This window comes from Myotis yumanensis, unplaced genomic scaffold (assembly GCF_028538775.1).
Source record: "Myotis yumanensis isolate MYYU_CA2020_CCGP unplaced genomic scaffold, mMyoYum1.0.hap1 SCAF_4, whole genome shotgun sequence".
Classification (NCBI taxonomy): Eukaryota; Metazoa; Chordata; class Mammalia; order Chiroptera; family Vespertilionidae; genus Myotis; species Myotis yumanensis.
In genome coordinates this window covers 13,242,688-13,261,058 of record NW_027223755.1, presented here as the reverse complement: position 1 = coordinate 13,261,058, position 18,371 = coordinate 13,242,688, and the positions used below count along the sequence as shown (strand labels likewise).

Sequence of the window (18,371 nt, the reverse complement as noted above, 5' to 3'; positions counted from 1 at the left end):
TCATGATAAGAACACTAGTCCCATCGTGGGGGCTTCGCCCTCTTATCCTCATCTAAACCTAATCACCTCCCAAAGCCCCACCTCCAAACACCATCACATTGGAGATTAGGGCCTTGGCATGTGAGTCTTGGGCAGGCACAAGCATTCAGGCCATGGTGTTATGCACAAAACATCTGAATCTTTAGCTTCATGAACGCTAACTGTATGCGCAAAATTTAAAATTCCTATCAACAAGAGAATGAAGAAGGGGAACTTTAAAGCTAAAGTGTGTTCTGTTATATTTTCCTACCTAACAACATAGGAATGACTTACACAAAATATCATTTGAACATTGAAGTAATACCTTTAAGAATCGAGAACAGCTAGAACTTTTGCAAATTTTATCTGTTGGAATATAGCAGATGAAAATGAAAAATGTGTACAAATTGAGGAACATTTATTTACAAAGTCTGAAGAGTAAAACTATGAGAAGAAAAGGGAATTTCCACTGAAAAGTTCCCCCACGCTAGAATAAAACTTCTTAAAATCACAAATGCCTTTCTCCTTTTTTGTTTGCTTTTACTTTAATCTCAGCTTGATATCTCAATTTAAACCTGATAAATGAAGATAAACACACAGCCATATGTTTATGTGTAAGGGGGGGGGGGGGGTTTGTATGCCACAACCTGGCAATAGTACAGATAATATAATCAAATATACTCAGCCAGCATTGCCCCTGTTGGTTTTTTGGAAATACTTTGTCCTCTTGGTTGTGCCCTGTCTTCCTTACATAGAACATTCTCTCTCCTGACTTGATGACATTTTGCTTCTTTATATGTCACTTTCATATTTCAAGCTCTTAAAGAATTTGTATAATATGCCCTCAAAATATAGTCTGAAATAAGCAGTTTGCGTAAGACTCACTGTGTTCTTAGGACCGGTGAGCTGGATGATCAGTTTTGACAGAGTTAAAGGTTTAGCCACTGCTTGCCTTAGTCCATGTGCCCATTCTGTAGAAATTTCAGGGTGGGTACCTCTTCTGTTTAAGTTTATAAATGACATATTTCCTCTCTGGTAGAAGAGTTGCGTAGCCGTGATTTCTCCAGATCCTCACTCTAGAGGAAGGGTACCAGTGGAAGTTTGCATGTGCGGAACTGTTTCACGCCTTCATTCCAACCCTGTCACCATCGATCTATAGTTCTATTATGTTGATTTTCTAGGCAACATAATATCAAGTATGTTAGCACAATTCTTAAGATTCTATTCTTTTTATGGGTAGTGAAATACAGTTTCTTAATGGGTAGTTGATACTTCTTAGCTCAAGAGTCTGAATAAAGTACCCAGACGAAGGCCAGATCCATTGACTGATTTGAAACCGTTCTTTTTCTTCAAAGTTGACAGGGGCCAGAGTGCCATCAACGCTGTGAAATAGCAGAGAATCCCCTTTGAATTCCATCTCTAGCTGCCATCAAAGATGATCCCTGTCATATTGGTTTTCCTTTTATTTCCTTCAGGTTCTCTATGTAACCCTTAACAAAGGATTGTAATGGAAGGTATTTAAGAGCTACATAGATCGCATGTCAGAGCACAAGGAAATTGTGTATGGTTTAGCCATTTATCCTAAATGACTAAATAAAACTTCCATTTTATTGCGCAGAAGTTAGAAAAGTAGAACAAGATGGAACCCAGCAAACACAACCCAGCTGCCTTTTGCTCTTCGTAGAGTTTGACTGTCACATATTGTAATGAGCATGCAAATACTGTATATCTTTTGCTACTTTTATGTTAGCTCTGACATGAGAGAGAAATTTCATCTATGTTAGGCTCTAAATTCTATAGTCTGACTTTTCTCAATATTATTAAATATTTGTATGAAAAGGATATTTTAAAAGATAGAAGATGATAAAATAAAAACCCAAATGAAGTAATTTTCCATTTCCTGTTGCACTAGCAAATAGATTCAGTACCCCAAGCTGGTTTCATTTAAGAAGTCAGTATCACCCCTCTTTCATCATCAATATCAACAAACCTACTTTCCTTGTGCTGTGTTTCTATCCAAAGGAGTGGGCCAGTCTCAAATAGTGAACCACGTGCACTGTTACAAGACTGGTTCAGTTTCATCTTTTAAAAAGTGCATTTAAAAGACATGTGCTGGTTTCATTGATAGGCTGTGCACAGATGCAAATTCATCTTTGAATGGTTTAGAAGTGGCTTTGGTTAAAAACAACAACAACACAAGAAGATTCCTACATTGAGTATTCTTGTTAGAAAGTTGAAATTGAGTGACATTCTTACTGAAAAAGACCTTTAATGGGATGTCCAACATCCATCTGTGGGATGTCATTCATCTCTGGGATTTAGCCTTGACTTAAACTAAGCTGTATCATAACTGAGAAATAGAAAGGTTGAGTTTTCAGGGTTGTTTTTTTTAAAATAAATGATGAAACTATTGAAATTATTTATGACAGTGAAATAACTTTACATTATCTCTATCAACACTTCCTTTTTTATGTTACAAGGATATGAAGTAAGCCTATATTTTCTTCCAGTAAAATTTTCAGACCTTACACAGATTCTGAAATAGGGTTGTAATTTTGTATTTATACGTACATGTATATATACACTGCACACATATATGTACAGAACATATCTGTGAGAAAGCGTAGTATATCACATTTAGACTATATTTATTTTAGGCATCATCAATAAACACAAATAAAGCAGTTAACTTAGTACTTCACCCTAAAATTAAGGGTTATTTTGTTTTACTGTGATTCTTCTCAAAAGTAAACATGGGAATATTTTTTCTATACATAGAGTTTATTTCATGTCTACCCTCATTATACTCGTTGCCTTTATTTTTCACAAAAGACAAAGGCTGTGTATAATCAAAAATCAAAATCGATAGTACAGTTTTTTATATTTTAAATAAAAGTAACACAACAAAAAATTTTAAATGTAGAAAAAATGAAAAACAGTTTATTAATAAGTCTTTATTTCATTACATGGTTTTTATGATGCATTTTACATGCTATAAAGCACAAACCCATACCAATTTGTATACTGCTGTGTTCATTTAACTGTTACTGTAATCATTTGCCCAAGTTGCTACAAGTTCTTTAAAATTATTCTTTTTAATGGTCTACTGATATGCCTTTGTGCAATAAGCTATAATTTCCAATTTCTTTGTAATTAATTTTCAACCACAGATTTTTCTGTTATATATTAGATTCAATTCAAAGCAAACTTAACTACCAGAATTGATATAAGATCTAGTGTGCCTATACTATGCTAATGCATCTAATAAACCATAGCAATGTTCTCTTTTGTTTATTCTGTCTTTTGATTGAAGCCTATAGATACAGTGATAGTACTAAAAATAAAACAAGTTATGTAGGAATTTATCAGAGTTCACACTTATCCATAAGAAGTGAAGGCATTTGATTATTACTAACTATAGTATGTCAGTGGTATGCTAACTATAAAATAAGCCACCTTGATCTGTAGCCTTCTTCTTTGCTGCGCACTCGAAATCAATCCATCTCTTCTTCCTTCCTGTAGCAATGGCCTAGAATTGTTCTCAGGGAGCTTATCCATTCTACTGCCAGTTACGTTCACTTTTGTCCAAGTTCCAACCCCATTCACCCTCCATCATAAGCTCCTCGTGGGCAGGAATGGCTCTCCACTTTTTGGACAGCTAATGCATTACCCTACATGCCAAACATGTTCACCAAATGTTATGACACCCTGGTTTTGTTATGGTCTGTAATGTTTACAGAGGCAGTATTGGGAAGTGTAATGGTGTTAAAGATGTTTACTCTCTTATTTTTCTTCCTCCAGTGGGATGGAGTAGGACCTCTTCCCGACTGTGCAGAACCACCAAAAGGGATCCAGATGCTGTGGCACCCATCAATAGTCAAACCCTACCTCACACTGCTCTCTGAGTGCTCAAATGCAGACACGCTGGAAGGGGCGGCAGGCGCCCTGCAGAACTTGGCTGCAGGGAGCTGGAAGGTATGACTAGTTCATTACCATAAAAAAAATCTGGGATTATGAGTACGACCTTAGAAAATAGCAGAAGTCCAGTTTTGAGGAATGCAATTCTAATGAAGTTTTTGAGGATGTGAGAGAAAGACCAGTTACACTGAACTGATGGACTTAGAAAAGGTATTCCTTTGAAAAATTCTCCTTAAGGGCTCAGGGATCCTTGAAGATCAGTACAAAGCACAGGCGGCTAGATGTAAGTGTACTAGTCGTCATTGAAAATGCCGTGATGTGCTCTCCATTCTGCTTGTGCAGCTGAGCTACTTGGTTTTCAGAGGAGACTGGGACATGCTGACACTTTGCAAAGCACTATTGTTGGCTGTTAAGGGAGCTAATATCCAAACATCTTGTATACAAACTCATGTGATTGCTGTAATGTTATATAGGTGGTCCTATTCCCAGAGGAAAAGAAGGTCTTGAATTTTTAAATTATTGGCTTTCAGAGAAGAGTATTATTGCTAGTTATCTTTAGTAAAAATGCTAAAGTGAAACAAATATTTGATAGGGAATATTAGAGTCCTTATAAACACACACTGATTGGTGTTCACAGAAAATGTCCATGACCTTCATTTTGGGTAGGAAGAGATTCACCATAGCAAAGAATTCTTGAATTTGATCACTAATTATTAAATGAGCTAACTCACCTTATTGCATAAAAAAGTGTAACTTCTTAGAAGAATGAGTGCATATAGGGAAAAATATCAAAAGAGGAAGTTTGGGCGTCTGCCATCCATTTTTCATTCATATACTATTAAAGCCTTAGTTTGAAATATGCATAATCATTCTTTTAACATTTTATTGAAAACAATGTTAATATAGACACATAACTACAGATATTTCTCAGAAGCTTAGTACTATAGGCACCACACATACTGGCTTCAGCATTGTCATACAATCACACCCTGTCTTCTTATTATACCTTCCAATGTCTGGCTTCTTGTTATCTCTCTCTCTCTCTTTCTCTCTCTCTCTCTCTTCTTGTCATCTCTCTCTCTCTTTCTGTGTATGTGTGACAGAGAGAGAGATAGAGAGAGAGAGAGAGAGAGAGAGAGAGAGAGAGAGAGAAAGAGAAAGAGAAAGAGAAAGAGAAAGAGAAAGAGAAAGAGAAAGAGAAAGAGAAAGAGAAAGAGAAAGAGAAAGAGAAAGAGAAAGATCCTTTGTTTCCATTGCTTCAGTTTTGGCATAGCACTGCCTTCTCTCTCAGGTGTGACCTCCCAACTTTGGGGGCCTAGTCTCTGACAGTATTTCCCAGGATCGCTACTGATGCCTGGGAGGCTCACCCCTTCTTCTTTTGAGAGTCTTAGTAATGAACATATTATCCCTTTCCTCCCCTGCTCATAGGCATCCCTAATGTTGTACTGGGAGAATTTAGGTTGGGGGAGAGGAAGTGAAGTCATCACTTGCTTTCAACCATAGAAAAGTTTCAAAAGAGTCACGTCAGGCAGAATTCTAGAGACTAGTTTTGTGTGAGTAGAAAAGAGATAATAATGGAGATCATTTCCTTGAACTAACCCTTAGATTTTATCTCCCTCTAAATTTAGGAGGCTTTAACTCAAGTCTCAATTCAAACATAGACTCTACCTCTTCTGATCTTTGTGACCCTTGGGCAAATTGTAGCACCTCCTTATGTTCTCAGGTGTGTCATCTTTGAACAGAGAAGATTGTGGATGCTTCACGTCACATCCTGCAGGCCAGTCACGACACTGGATGCAAAGAGGAGAGCAGAATGTCATTGGCCAAGCAGTTCTCAGTATATACAGCCAAGAGCACTTAGTGGCTACAAGTCCCCACCCAGCTCCCAAGTTAGAACTGACCAGATGGGCATGAGAAAGTGGGCTCTGGCCCATAGCCATGAGTCTAACCTAAACCACACAGCATCTAGGTGGTAGCAAATCAAGTATGCCATCTTGAACCTATGATATTTTAGTGAATTATTATTTCCTTTAAGAAATACTTAGGTTCTTATGACAATTTAAAAAATGGAGACATACCTTTGAGGTCTAGAGGATTTTAAATGCAAGACTACAACCTCTGCTTTAAAAATTAAAATCTATGTTCCACATATTCAAAAAGTTAATTGGAACCAATGGAAATATATTAAAGATCCAAATAACTTCTAAAGTTAATGTACAATGTTTGAAACAAAAATGCATGGAAATGGCAATTAACAGCATATAGACAATGCAGAAGAAAAGATTAGTGAACTAGAAAACATCAGTGGAAACTATACAAAATGAAACACAGAAAAAAAATGTACAGTGGCCTGTTGTATATGTAATTGTGGTCCCCAAATGAGAGGAGAGATAAAGGAAGAAGAAAACAGAAAAAAAATATTTGAAAATTTAATTACTGAAAAATTTTTAGATTTAATGAAATCTATACACTCACAGATTCAAGCAGCTTATGGGACACCAAGCACAAGAAATATGAAGAAACTGTATCAAGTTACATCATAATCAAATTGTTCAAAATCAGAAGTAAAGAGAAAATCTTAAAAGCAGCCAGAGGAAAAAAAAGAAATGTTATGCACTAAGAACTGCACCACATCTAACATCAAAATTAAGGATCAGTGTCACCAATTATTCGTTTAGGTATAGAAGTCTTTACCGAGCTACTAAGACTGTCCTGTAGAAAGGAATCTGGTCTGTAAACACTTTAAAGGCAGAAGCCAAGTCCCATGTATTTCTTTGTACCTGTTCATCCCTGTGACAGAAAAGTGTTATGGGAAAACTATGTTCTTTTCAGTTTCCAAACTCATCAGTGCTTTGCAGGCTGCAGGTTTTGATAGCATTTCCCAGTCCCACAGCTCCTGCAGGTTGAACGTTCTGTTTAAATTACCAGGCTCTGTGTCATAGCGGAGGTATGTCTGGGTCTTTAGGTACTTGGAATAAGAAAATAATAAGATTAAAAATTTTATGCTATTTTGATATTCAAAAATTCCTACTTTGGATTATAAAATAAGAATTATGGATGAACTATCATAAATTTTTTTCAATATTTTCTGGTAATAATATCCTGCTGACTGTTTTCAGTGCATAAACCTGCCCATTAGTTCAGCACAGTTATCCCCAGTGTGAAATGTATCCCCACATATTGAGTAGACATTTATTTGGTAATTTTTTTCCATTACTAATAGAGACTAGTAAGGAGCAGATGAAGTCAGTATCACAAAAATTATTCTGCATTTTCAACAGAGTTTAACAACTATGGCCATCAGATTTCCCCGTCCACATCAGATTTAAAAAAGCAAGGAGTGCCTTGCCTTGCATAAAGATCTGCCTAAGAAGAGAGAGTAAATACTCTAATGGCAAAGAGAAAAGACAAAAGAATTAGAAAAAGTAACTACAAGGTAGCAAGAGAGGAAAACTGCCAGAGGCCATTCAGTGTCTTGGCTGTTGCATATATTCTAATAACTGATACTCCTAATGCTGACCCTCTGAAATGAAAAAAATGTTAAATTATTACTAATAATTTTAAAAGACAGAAATCATTTTAGAAATATTTCCCTCCCAATGATTAAAGTAGAATTTTGACTCTCAGAATGTCAGCCTTACTTATAAAGCACTAACCTTCCTTATTCTGTAACTTTAGTCAAATGGAATGGTCCTCAGGCAGAGCAGGGGACTGCTAAAGAATATTTGTGTACAGTTAAAAGTATATGTGCTTCCGTAAGAGCTTTACTATAAAAATGCAAATACACAGGCATGCATAAAAGACAATTACATTATCATCATCTGTTGTGTAATTTATTAATTTATCATATTAAATGATAAAGGATTATGTGGGTAGGGAAGATAATCCATAGGGATGATTTGAGAAAATCTTCATTAACCAAACACTGATAAATTGTTATAATTTTTAAATGACTGAGAACAACTTGTACAAAAAATAAGTAAATCTTTTCTTTAAAAAAAAGATTTCACTTAAGAAAAAATATTAAGTAAAAGATTAAATTAGGATACACAATAGCCTCAATTTTTGTATAGACAGTGTTACTATCTGAAACCTAGAATTTCAAGAATGTGATTTCATAGCAACTGTTGAAATTTAGTGACTTTTTTTTAGTGTCCTTAACTTTTTATGACCCAAACGAAAGCAGAAATGTGAAGGTAAAACACCAGTATTTTGCATAGAGATTGCTTTTTATAGACCTCATCTCCCAAAACAATAATTACTCTTTATGGGGAGATCATGCACAGTCCTTTTATGTGACAAGTTGACTAGCAAACACATCTTCATAATGGCCCTAAATACTTTTTACACTTTAAAACCCTCATTACTTGGTTTATGAGCATCAGAAAAACATAATAGCATTGTGGCAGAAGCAAAGTGATAAATGTTTTTCATAGCCAATGTGGAATTCAGTTACCTTTTCCTCTCTTACAGTACAATGATGTTTTGGTCACAGAATAATAAAACTATTAGATATAGTAGGTTAAAGATTTGTAAAAATGTGACCAAATGTTCCTTGAACTCTCATTTATGGGTTATTTCTATTGTAATTGAACTTTGTGAAAACCCAGGGTTTGACCTGTAGAAATATATCTGCACTTGCTATTAAGCCAAACATTTTAGATATCTTTGTTTAGTCAACTTTCCCCCTAAAATGTGACTATTGTCAAGACTATTATTTCCTCATTTACTTTTAAAATAAGGTAGACTAAATAGATATTTGAATATTAATTTTTAATATTTGATGAGCTAACATAATAGCAACATAGATGTAGTGAAAACAGAATCTTCTGCCATGTGGCCCAAATGAATAAAAAAATAAGAGAACTGAGAAATTTGAGACTCCTCCCTAGAGACCCTGGTCAGCAGCCTCAAGAAAGATGCTGAATTGAGCATAGCTTAGTTGTTCTCAGGGCTGAATTGAAATGTCCAGGACTTCCATTGCCAATATTCAAGGGTGTTTAACTCGGGAGTTTAGAGGAGGGCCAAATGAGTTATTGAAACACTAAAATAATAACATGAGTTATTAGACCAAGATTAATTGTGAATTTGCAAAGAATTATATCGCTATGATTGCAGATGTATGTAATTTACACTTGTCTTTTTGAGAAGCAGAAGAGAAGGGTAGTCAGGCACACCGACTCTAGGGCAGTGCTTCCTGGGTTCAAGACCCGGTCAAGCAGCTGCAGGCTGAGGGACCTTGCTCTGCCTCCCTATTCTCATCTGTAAAGTGGGAATAACACTAGCACATACTTCACAGGGATGAGATGAGGATTACGTGAATTAATACATGTAAAAAAATAGAACTGTGCCTGGCATTTGGTTAAGTGTTAGGTTTCTTATAGTTGAGATTGTTATGAGGGCTTATAACTCTCCCGAGGTCCTCATTGGGAAAGCATTTCTGCAGGAGAAATTTGGGTCACATTTTTGTGCTGTTTTCTCCCGGACCAGCTCTTTTTTCTCCATCTTCTCTTTGTCATTCTCCCCCCTCCCCTTCCTACTCCTCTTCCTTCTCATCTTCTTGAATCATCAAGCATCCTCTCTTCCACTCGTAGCCGTTCTTCTCAGAAGCATCCTGGTCCATGCCTGATAGCTCCCCTCTCTGTACACATGTGCTCAGTGCACAGTGCTCTCATGTTGCCCAAAGACTTTCACTTCAACTGCAATGGGTTATGATACACGTTTCTCTCTTGTTCATGTTGTTATGCCAGTGGTACTCTTACTTTTGTTTAGATTACAAAACACTTGGCAACCCATGCACCTCTAACCACCACAGTGGATGATTCCAAGGCAACTGACTTCTCTTTTGGGAAACTCTATAGGAACCACATGGTTCTGTATTGAGTGTACCTGAAACCATACCTCATTTCCCAATAACTCTGTCTGGTGACTTTCTCCTTTCCACCTCTAACTGGGGTTTACTCCTTTTTTGGTGGATTACACTTTGGTCACACATTACCTCTGAGACTGGCCGATTATTTGGCTGCTACTTAAAAGGCATCACTATCACCGATTTTTGCATGTCAAGAAATCTTGTGGAAACTTCCAACATGTTTTGAGTGAAATGTAAGTAGTTTATTCTGAGTTGTCCTATTCTAAACTGATATTGGGAATTTTCCATACCATACAAAACTAAAACTAAAAGTTTCAAAATAAAAGTTATTTTCTATGCAGCAATTGTAATAATACGAGTTGAAATCTGTTGTCTGGTTATCCCTTTTCACTTAGGGAGAACATACCACTGTTGACCATTTTATGATACCAAAAGGTGTATCTGTAACATTCTGGGCCATAGATAGCCTCCTTTTTTTACTCTCAAATAAGTTCTCCACAAAGCTGAAGGACTCTCATTTATTTTCCAAACACTAAATCATCTTTCCATCCCACATGGGCAGGATATAATAACTGGACTTCTAAAATTATACAATCATAAATTTCCCTTGGCTTATTTCAAATATGGCCAAGTTCTTCTCTATCAATGTTTAGAAGGATGGAGGGGAGGGGAGAGCAAGGCAGTGTCTGGGGGACTGAACACAGAGGATTAGGGGAGAGAGAATGAGATGCTGGCAGAGGAGGGAAAATTGTCAGCATCATAAAGAGAAGCAGATTTGGAGTAACAGGACTAGGGGTCAGGGGCACAGTTGACCCTGATGAGCAGTTACTTAACAATGTTGTGCCTAGATTTCCTTGTCTATAAATAAGAATACTAATGCCACCTCCAGCGTCTTAGGGACTTAGAAGAGGTCACTAATGTTCAAACCAGCATCCTCAACTGGAATGAGGTGGTGCCGGGGAAGAGGCCATCTCTAGGACCCACATCAGCCTGCCCAAGTTGCCAAGAACATTCCCACTATCTCCCAAAGAGCCAGCACATCTCCCCAGTATAAAGTCAATTGTTGATGTTCATCTCACAATTGGTAAACATTAAGCCTACCTTCTGATTTCCATTTTCTTCCTTTCTCTCACCTCCCTTCCTAGTTTTAAGGACGAACCCAACAATGCATGTGCTGCATAAGCTCTGGTTCCCCTGGGCCCTGGAGACCAGAGGTTTACAAGTCTAGTGGAGGCGGTAGATGAAAATCGTGTCTCAGCATTTCAAATTGAGAATTAAGTTTCTAGTGGACATGAAAGAGGTTCTGTACTATGTTCACAGAGCACCTCCCTCCAAATTGCAAGAAACAGCTTTCAAACCTGGATGTTTTTCCATGTCTAAGACTCCCTGACCACCCATTTTGCTGCTCCCTGAGAGCAGGTCTGTGAAATAGTTCATCGCAATAAAGAGATGCTTTAGTGATTCTAGCTGCTTCCCATCCCCTCAGGCTTTCCTGGAGTGGGGGCAAGGGAAAGATTATGGGACAAGTTGATGGTGACAAGAAACTATGTGAATGTGACTTCTAACGTAGGATGGGATGAAGTTGTGTGTTTTTTAATCTCATATTTCATGCAGGGCTGGGCTGAGGATGTGGCAGGCATGGCGTATGCCCTACGTTCACTACCAGAGGGGGCTCCCTGCCTGCCACAGGTGAGAGCCAGCTCTGGGGTGTCTGCCCCAATGGGGAAGGGGGGTGGAGGGGCCTGGCGGGGGGGTTGGGGACTTTATTCCACCTTTGGTGGTCCCCCAGAGGACTCAACCACAGAATCCAAAACTTCCTGTCATGAATGTCATTTTCTTACATCCTAAATGAAAATGTGACTGATTAAACCCTATATGGGTTGATTTTTATAGTGCACGCTCTTCTTTGGAACACTGTAAAATAGTATAAGGTGTATAAGCAAATGTCGAAAGAATCTGGCCTTCATACATTCTGTGACATGGATTGGAATGCTTTATCATTCTGAATATTGCAAGTACATTTTAATAGTAAGATTAGGTGTGCCTCATTAAGATCAATAATCACCAACCCAAAACAAATTATATATCTTATATTATAGAGTAAACATGGAATTATGGCCCTAGACCAGTGATGGCGAACCTTTTGAGCTCATCGTGTCAGCATTTTGAAAAACCCTAACTTAACTCTGGTGCCATGTCACATATAGAAATTTTTTGATATTTGCAACCATAGTAAAACAAAGACTTATATTTTTGATATTTATTTTATATATTTAAATGCCATTTAACAAAGAAAAATCAACCAAAAAAATGAGTTCGCGTGTCACCTCTGACACGCGTATCATAGGTTCGCCATCACTGCCCTAGACACAACACATTTTGATCTAAATATTTTTTAGTTTATAATCTTTACTATTGATTTTTAATGTCATATTTACTTCTCCTCACCCCTACCTTTTTCTGACTTATTTAATCTTTATTATTCAGCAAAGAACTTACTGATGATATGTTTGGCAACTCATCTCTGTGCCCCACCTCCAAATTAAATCTCTGTTTTTAAACCAATCACCCACACTCAATCTTTTATCATTTTCTACTTTTTCCAGGGTTCATTTTATTATTCCTCTGAATGTCAGTAGCCCCCCTTTCTGTCCCAAACCTTCACATCTCAAAGCATCAAGTATATACATCATGCGAATGGCTACAAATGGCTTTCCAATCTAAGGAAAGGAAAGACTGGTACCAGAGAAGCAAAATGTGGCTAGCTGACTCACCCTGAAATCTTTCCCATATGTTGAAGGCAAAATATAACATGAAAACGTTTAAATACATGTCTAACCTATTCAACCTATTTTACAATTAGGTCTTGATAATTCAACCTTTTTGGTTCCTGCAAAGGACAGTCTGAAAACTGTACGTGCTATTTGCTCCTAGGGTTTGCCTCCTTCATTCCTAAGGTCTTTGCCTTCATCTTTTCGCAGTGGTCAGTGTACATCCGAGCTGCTGTCCGGAAAGAGAAAGGCCTGCCCATCCTCGTGGAGCTGCTCCGAATAGATAACGACCGTGTGGTGTGCGCAGTGGCCACGGCGCTCCGGAACATGGCCCTGGACGTCCGAAATAAGGAGCTCATTGGTATGTTCTCTCCGATTCTCTCACAGTGTCTCAGTTTTTCAATGAAAATATTTCCTGGCAGGGTCCATGTGATTGAATCTACTCGCAGAACATATGTGCATGCAGAAATAGTGCATTTATTAGGGGCCACATTTTTCCTAGTTCTCCTAACTTAAATCCAATGACCCGAATTATCTTTTAGAATTCAGAGGAAAATACAACGTTTGTTGGCATTTCTAATCCTTGCAAATTAAAAACTATGCTCAGCACCAGATACCATCTTCCTGATCCTTTAAATCCCTGTCAAGCTCTTTATTTTCCATGTGGTGGGCAGGAATTGTAATGAGATCCACGCCACTTAGCTTCTTCTCTCAAATTTGTCATTTATTTTGGATGAGACCATACTGGCTCTTTTATTGTTTACTGAATCCTTTTCCTTTAATTTGGTATTCAAGAAATAGGGAGGATCTTTTATTAATGAACATTAAACAGGTCAGACATTTGTCTATATATTCACCAAATATGTATCATGACCTATGTTGCCCCAGGCCTGTTCGAGGCCCAGAGATTATTACATTAATGAGCAAAGAAGACAGGAAGCCTGCCCTTGTGGAGTTTCCATCGGGAGAGCAGAGATGTACCATAAACAAGATGCACACATGAATCCCATTGTGTGTTAGGAACATGCTAGGGGGAAAATGGACCTGGGTAAAGGAGACAGTAATTAATGAGATTGCCATTTTTTAAACTGTGGTTAAATTCACATAACATACAATTAACCATTTTAAAGTATACCACTGATACCAAATTTCAAAACACTGTCAGCGCCCTGAGGAAAACCCTGTACTCATTGAGTAGTTACCCCCACTTTCCCCTCCTCCAGGTGCTGGCACTCTCCAATGTGTGCCCTGTTTCTATGGATTTTCCTACTCAGGAAGTTTCATGTAAATGGGATCATAGAATATGTGAGCTTTTGTGTTGGCTTCTTTCACTTAGCATAAGGAGTTGTGATTTTAAATGAGATGTCAAGGTCAGGATGGGAGCTGTTGGGAAGGTAACATTTGAGCCATGACTTGAAGGAGGTAAGACTGGGCCATGTGGATATTTCGGGGGGAGGGGGCGGGTAGAGCATCTACATTGCAGGAGCTGCCTCTGCACAAGGCCCCCTAGAAGATCTGGAAGCAAGCCAGAGGGGTCAAGCCTTCATGGGACCTCGTGTGCCTGGGGCAGTGAGTGGTAGGAGCCTGGCTGGAGAGGCCTCCTTGTCCCTCCTTTTACAGTGGGTAGATGGGAGGCCAAGGATGATTGATGCCTAGAGAACCAAGGAACCACAGAGATCTACCTGGGAAGAGACACAAGTCTACCAAAGACCATCTTCCTAATGTAGGCATCTTGGATCAAAGACATCATTCTAGAGGTCATTGGTCAGTCAGTGCAGCAGGAAGCCTGGCAAGACTGAATGCAGGTAATAGGTGTCAATGAAGGTCAAGCAGCAGGGAGCTAGACCACCCACCATGCCAAAGGCTCAAGGTATATAGCCTCTGGGAATCTGAGAGAAAACAGGTGAGTGGGCCAAAGGGCAAGATTTTTTTTCTGGGGCAGTTGGAATAGGAGGTGTGGATCCAAATTTCATACACGAATTTTACATAAATACATAGGTTCATTTTTGCTATTCAAATTCCTGAGCATGCCACACTAGGCCCTTTGCAATTTTTTCCTCCATTTCACAGTATCCATTATATCTTCCAATAAACATCAAATTTGTACAGTATGTGTTTACTTATAAGGAAACCAGACTTCAAATCTGTCTCTAATACATGCAATGATTTGTTATACTTGCAGTACATTATAAGGCATGAAACAAACATAACTTGATGTTTATGTTTGAATTTAATTTAAGTATTATTTGTGGATTTTGTAAAGTATTGAAACTAACCCATTAGCTCAAAAGGTCAAGGTACTCTCTCTCTGCTTGCTTTCCTTTTCTGTACATAGTTGTTTCCGATAAAATCCCGCTGCTCCTCTAGAAAATGAAGGAAAAATCAATAGCTAATCAGTCTACTGCCTGGATACTCACCACTCAGTATTGTGGGTTTGTGTGTTTTATTTCTTTTGGTGGATTAAAATATAACAAAATAGGGAACTATTAATTGGTTTTCTAGCTTCCAGGCATCCCTTCTTCCTTGGAAGCCAGTTATCTAGCACTCTGTCTGAGGCAGGAACATTTGGAGCTCCATATTGCCCATGTTCAATTAAGCCTTTACTATCTAATGTCACCAGACAGGAAAGGGAGCCAATCTCTTAAAAATAGGAGCGAAAATATCGCAGTCACAGGCTTTACGGAATCAATGACATTTTTCTCGAATGAAAAAAAAAAGGCGGAATTTCACAAAACAAAACAAAAAGTACACCATTGTATTCTGTCTTGGAGAAAAGACCTTTGCTAATTCTCTTACTTTAAATAGTGTATCAAAGTGGTGATTTTTATAGAAAAATGCTACATAGAACTTTACATGTTGAAAAGAAAGTGGCAATGATTTTGAACCATGAACAAAACAATAAACTTCTACATCTTCTCTTTTCTACCAAATCTCACTCAAAGCTTTGGTGACCTGCTTCATGGTGTTGAAGATCATCCATATTCTGACCCAAATAGGTATCTCCAGTATGAATCCCACATCTCTGTATCCAACTGTCTGTGTATCTCCACTGGATATCTAACAGGCATTTCAAGTATAACATCTCCGTACCTGAGTTCCTTATCTTCTCCCCAAGCTCGATCCTTCCACAGTCTCCCCACAATAGCCAATGGCAATTTGTCTTTGCAGTGGTCCAGGCCAGGCACCTTACAGACCCCTTGGACTCCTCATCCTTCATATCTAATCCATCAACAAATCTGGTCTTCTGTGTTTTCTCAGAATCTGACACTTCTCACCTTAATTGCTTTTCCCCCAACCTCCCATCATCTCTCACCTGGATTATTACCATGGCCATCTACCTGGTCTCCCTGCCCACCCTTTTTTTTCAAATATGTTTTTATTGATTCCAGAGAGAGGAAAGAAGAGGGAGAGATAGAAACATCAATGATGAGAGAGAATCATTGATCAGCTTCCTCCTACATGCCCCGTACTGGGGATTGAGCCCACAACCCAAGCATGTGCTCTGACCAGGAGTCAAACCATGATCTCCTGGTTCATAGGTCAATGTTCAACCACTGAGTCACATCAGCTGGGCCTGGTCTCCCTGCTTCTACCCTTGCCCCCTACAGCTACTCTCAATGCAGAAACCAGAGTGGTCTATTAAAACCTTAGAGCAGGTCATTTCTCCACTCAAAACTCCCAATAGCTCCTCATCTGTCTCACTATAAAACGAAGGCTTTTACAGCACACACAACTCCGTACGATGCAGCTTGCTGTCCCTCTCTAACCTCACCCTCTCTCCTCCCTGTCACTAACTTTGCTGAGGCCCACTGGGTCACTATGGTTCCCACAGGACATGAGCACAATCCTGCCTCAGGCCTTTGAACTTGCTGTTCCCTCTGGCTCGAATCCTCTTCCTCCAGGGCCCTATGCACCTCAGCTCTCATCCCATTCAGGTCTTTACCCAAGTGCCAGTTTCCCAGCAGAACCTTCTCTGGCCTCCGTTTCTTTATTCTACCACCAACTCTTCTCCCTGCTTCACTTTTCTCCACCGCACTGATCACCTTCTAATATACAGCATGTTATTTATTTACCTGGTTACCTGTCCATCTCCCCACACTGGAATGGAAGCCCATGAAGGTCAGAAAAGTCTGTCTCATTTGTTCACTGATGTAGCCCATGTACCTAGAGCAGCCCTCAACCCACAGTAGGAACATCATAAATATTTGCCAAATGACTGAACTAAATATTTTCCTGTCTGACCATCATTTTGAAATGAATTACAAATCAGCAAAACATTAAGTAAGCACATTAAGTAAAACAACAAAAGAAAATGATTTTATACTAATAAAGAAAGTCATCCAAAAGCCAGTTCATTTTCCTACTGAGGTTTACCAGACGTATACAGGCTCTCCGGAGGTCAGAAGGAATCCAGTTCCTCCCACCACTGGTTCTGGGGGTTTGTTTTAAATTATATCTCTCCTTAGATCATTCTTTTAGTTTGGGGTGGGGAGAGGAGCTGCTACCACACTCCGGTCAGCAAATGCTTTATCTTCCTCTGACTCTCTTATCAGAAAAACTCCAGATAAGCTATTGAACAACCATCACCCTACTGCATCAGCTCTAATGAGGGTCATATAGTAGCACCAAAAGGAACGTCACACTCTGCCCCTCCCATGTCCCACTCAGGCTGTGCCCATGCTCCTGAGATGTCCCTGCCCCCGGGCAGGCAGTGCGTCTATAGCTAGATCTTTGTGTTCTGAGGGACTTGGTGCAGTCGTCCAGCTTAATGAACATCCATACATGCTTTTGCAATCTTTTGAAAATATTAATTATCCTTCCAAGTGTCATCTCATCATTCAAAAGGGCATTTTTTATTGTTTTTTTTTAATTAATGGTAAGATTTCCCTTCAGTGAAAAGAGAAAACAACATTATATCACTGTAACCAGGCTGCACATTGCCCAACATTTCAGCAGGTTGACAGTTCCTGATGAAGATGACAGATACTGATTTTAGCCAAATCCCCACCCCTCTCTGCCAACAGAACAAGCCAAACAAGACTCCAATAAAAATTTAAAAGTACAGCACACACAAACACTAGAGAGGGGAGATGTCTAGCACTTGGCAAACATTGGTCCTTAACCCATGGCTACTCATCCATGGAAAATAACTCTGAAGAGAGTTATTTCCTCTGCGCTGTTTTGTTTTGCTGCATTTCTAGACAGCACAGAAAACCAAAAGGCTGTATCAAAATAGTTAGAACACAGGCACCACACGTGTATATTTCCCAGTATGAAAGGTTATCTGTTCCGTGAATGCCATGGCCTTACACTGGAGGCACTGCCCACGCTCCTCCCAAACTGCCTCTTATCTCTAACTACGCTTTTCATGAATTCTTCAGCCACACCAGTGTCTGCACCATCATTCTCATGCACACACCTTTGCTGCAGCTGTTTCTTCCCTTGGCACACTCCTTCACAGTCTCTACGCCCTGACCTCCACCCATTGCTCAATGCCCAGCACAAGGTGGCCTTCCCACTGAGGACTGCTCTTTTAACTCAGAGTGGAGGTGGGTAGCACCTACTTGCTTAGGTTTCCATTGTGTAGTTTTATTCTTGTATTGTCTTTTACTTTTATGTGCATGCATCACGACTTCTCCCGATGACTTCATAAGCAGGGATCTGGTACCCTATTTGTTTTTATTTCCTGCAGTGTCTAGCACTTTGCTACACCTGTAACAGGCATCAGTACATATGTGCTCCGATAATTCACTGCAGGAATGAATAACAAAGGTTAATTATTCTGAAGAATG

General features: G+C 39.0%; 1 protein-coding gene across 7 annotated transcripts in view; it reads left to right on the top strand.

Annotated features, from left to right (window-relative positions):
* The window catches only part of CTNND2 (catenin delta 2), a 760,996-nt gene that overhangs the window by 663,447 nt on the left and 79,178 nt on the right, over positions 1–18,371 (top strand). For 5 of the 7 annotated variants that reach the window (XM_070411906.1, XM_070411899.1, XM_070411900.1 and 2 more), the window contains 3 exons: positions 3,820–3,993; positions 11,423–11,497; positions 12,790–12,940. In XM_070411906.1, the coding sequence (XP_070268007.1) occupies positions 3,820–3,993; positions 11,423–11,497; positions 12,790–12,940 (400 nt within the window). The remainder of the gene's footprint in view (positions 1–3,819; positions 3,994–11,422; positions 11,498–12,789; positions 12,941–18,371) is intronic. The other 2 variants (XM_070411901.1, XM_070411902.1) reach the window with 1 other exon arrangement.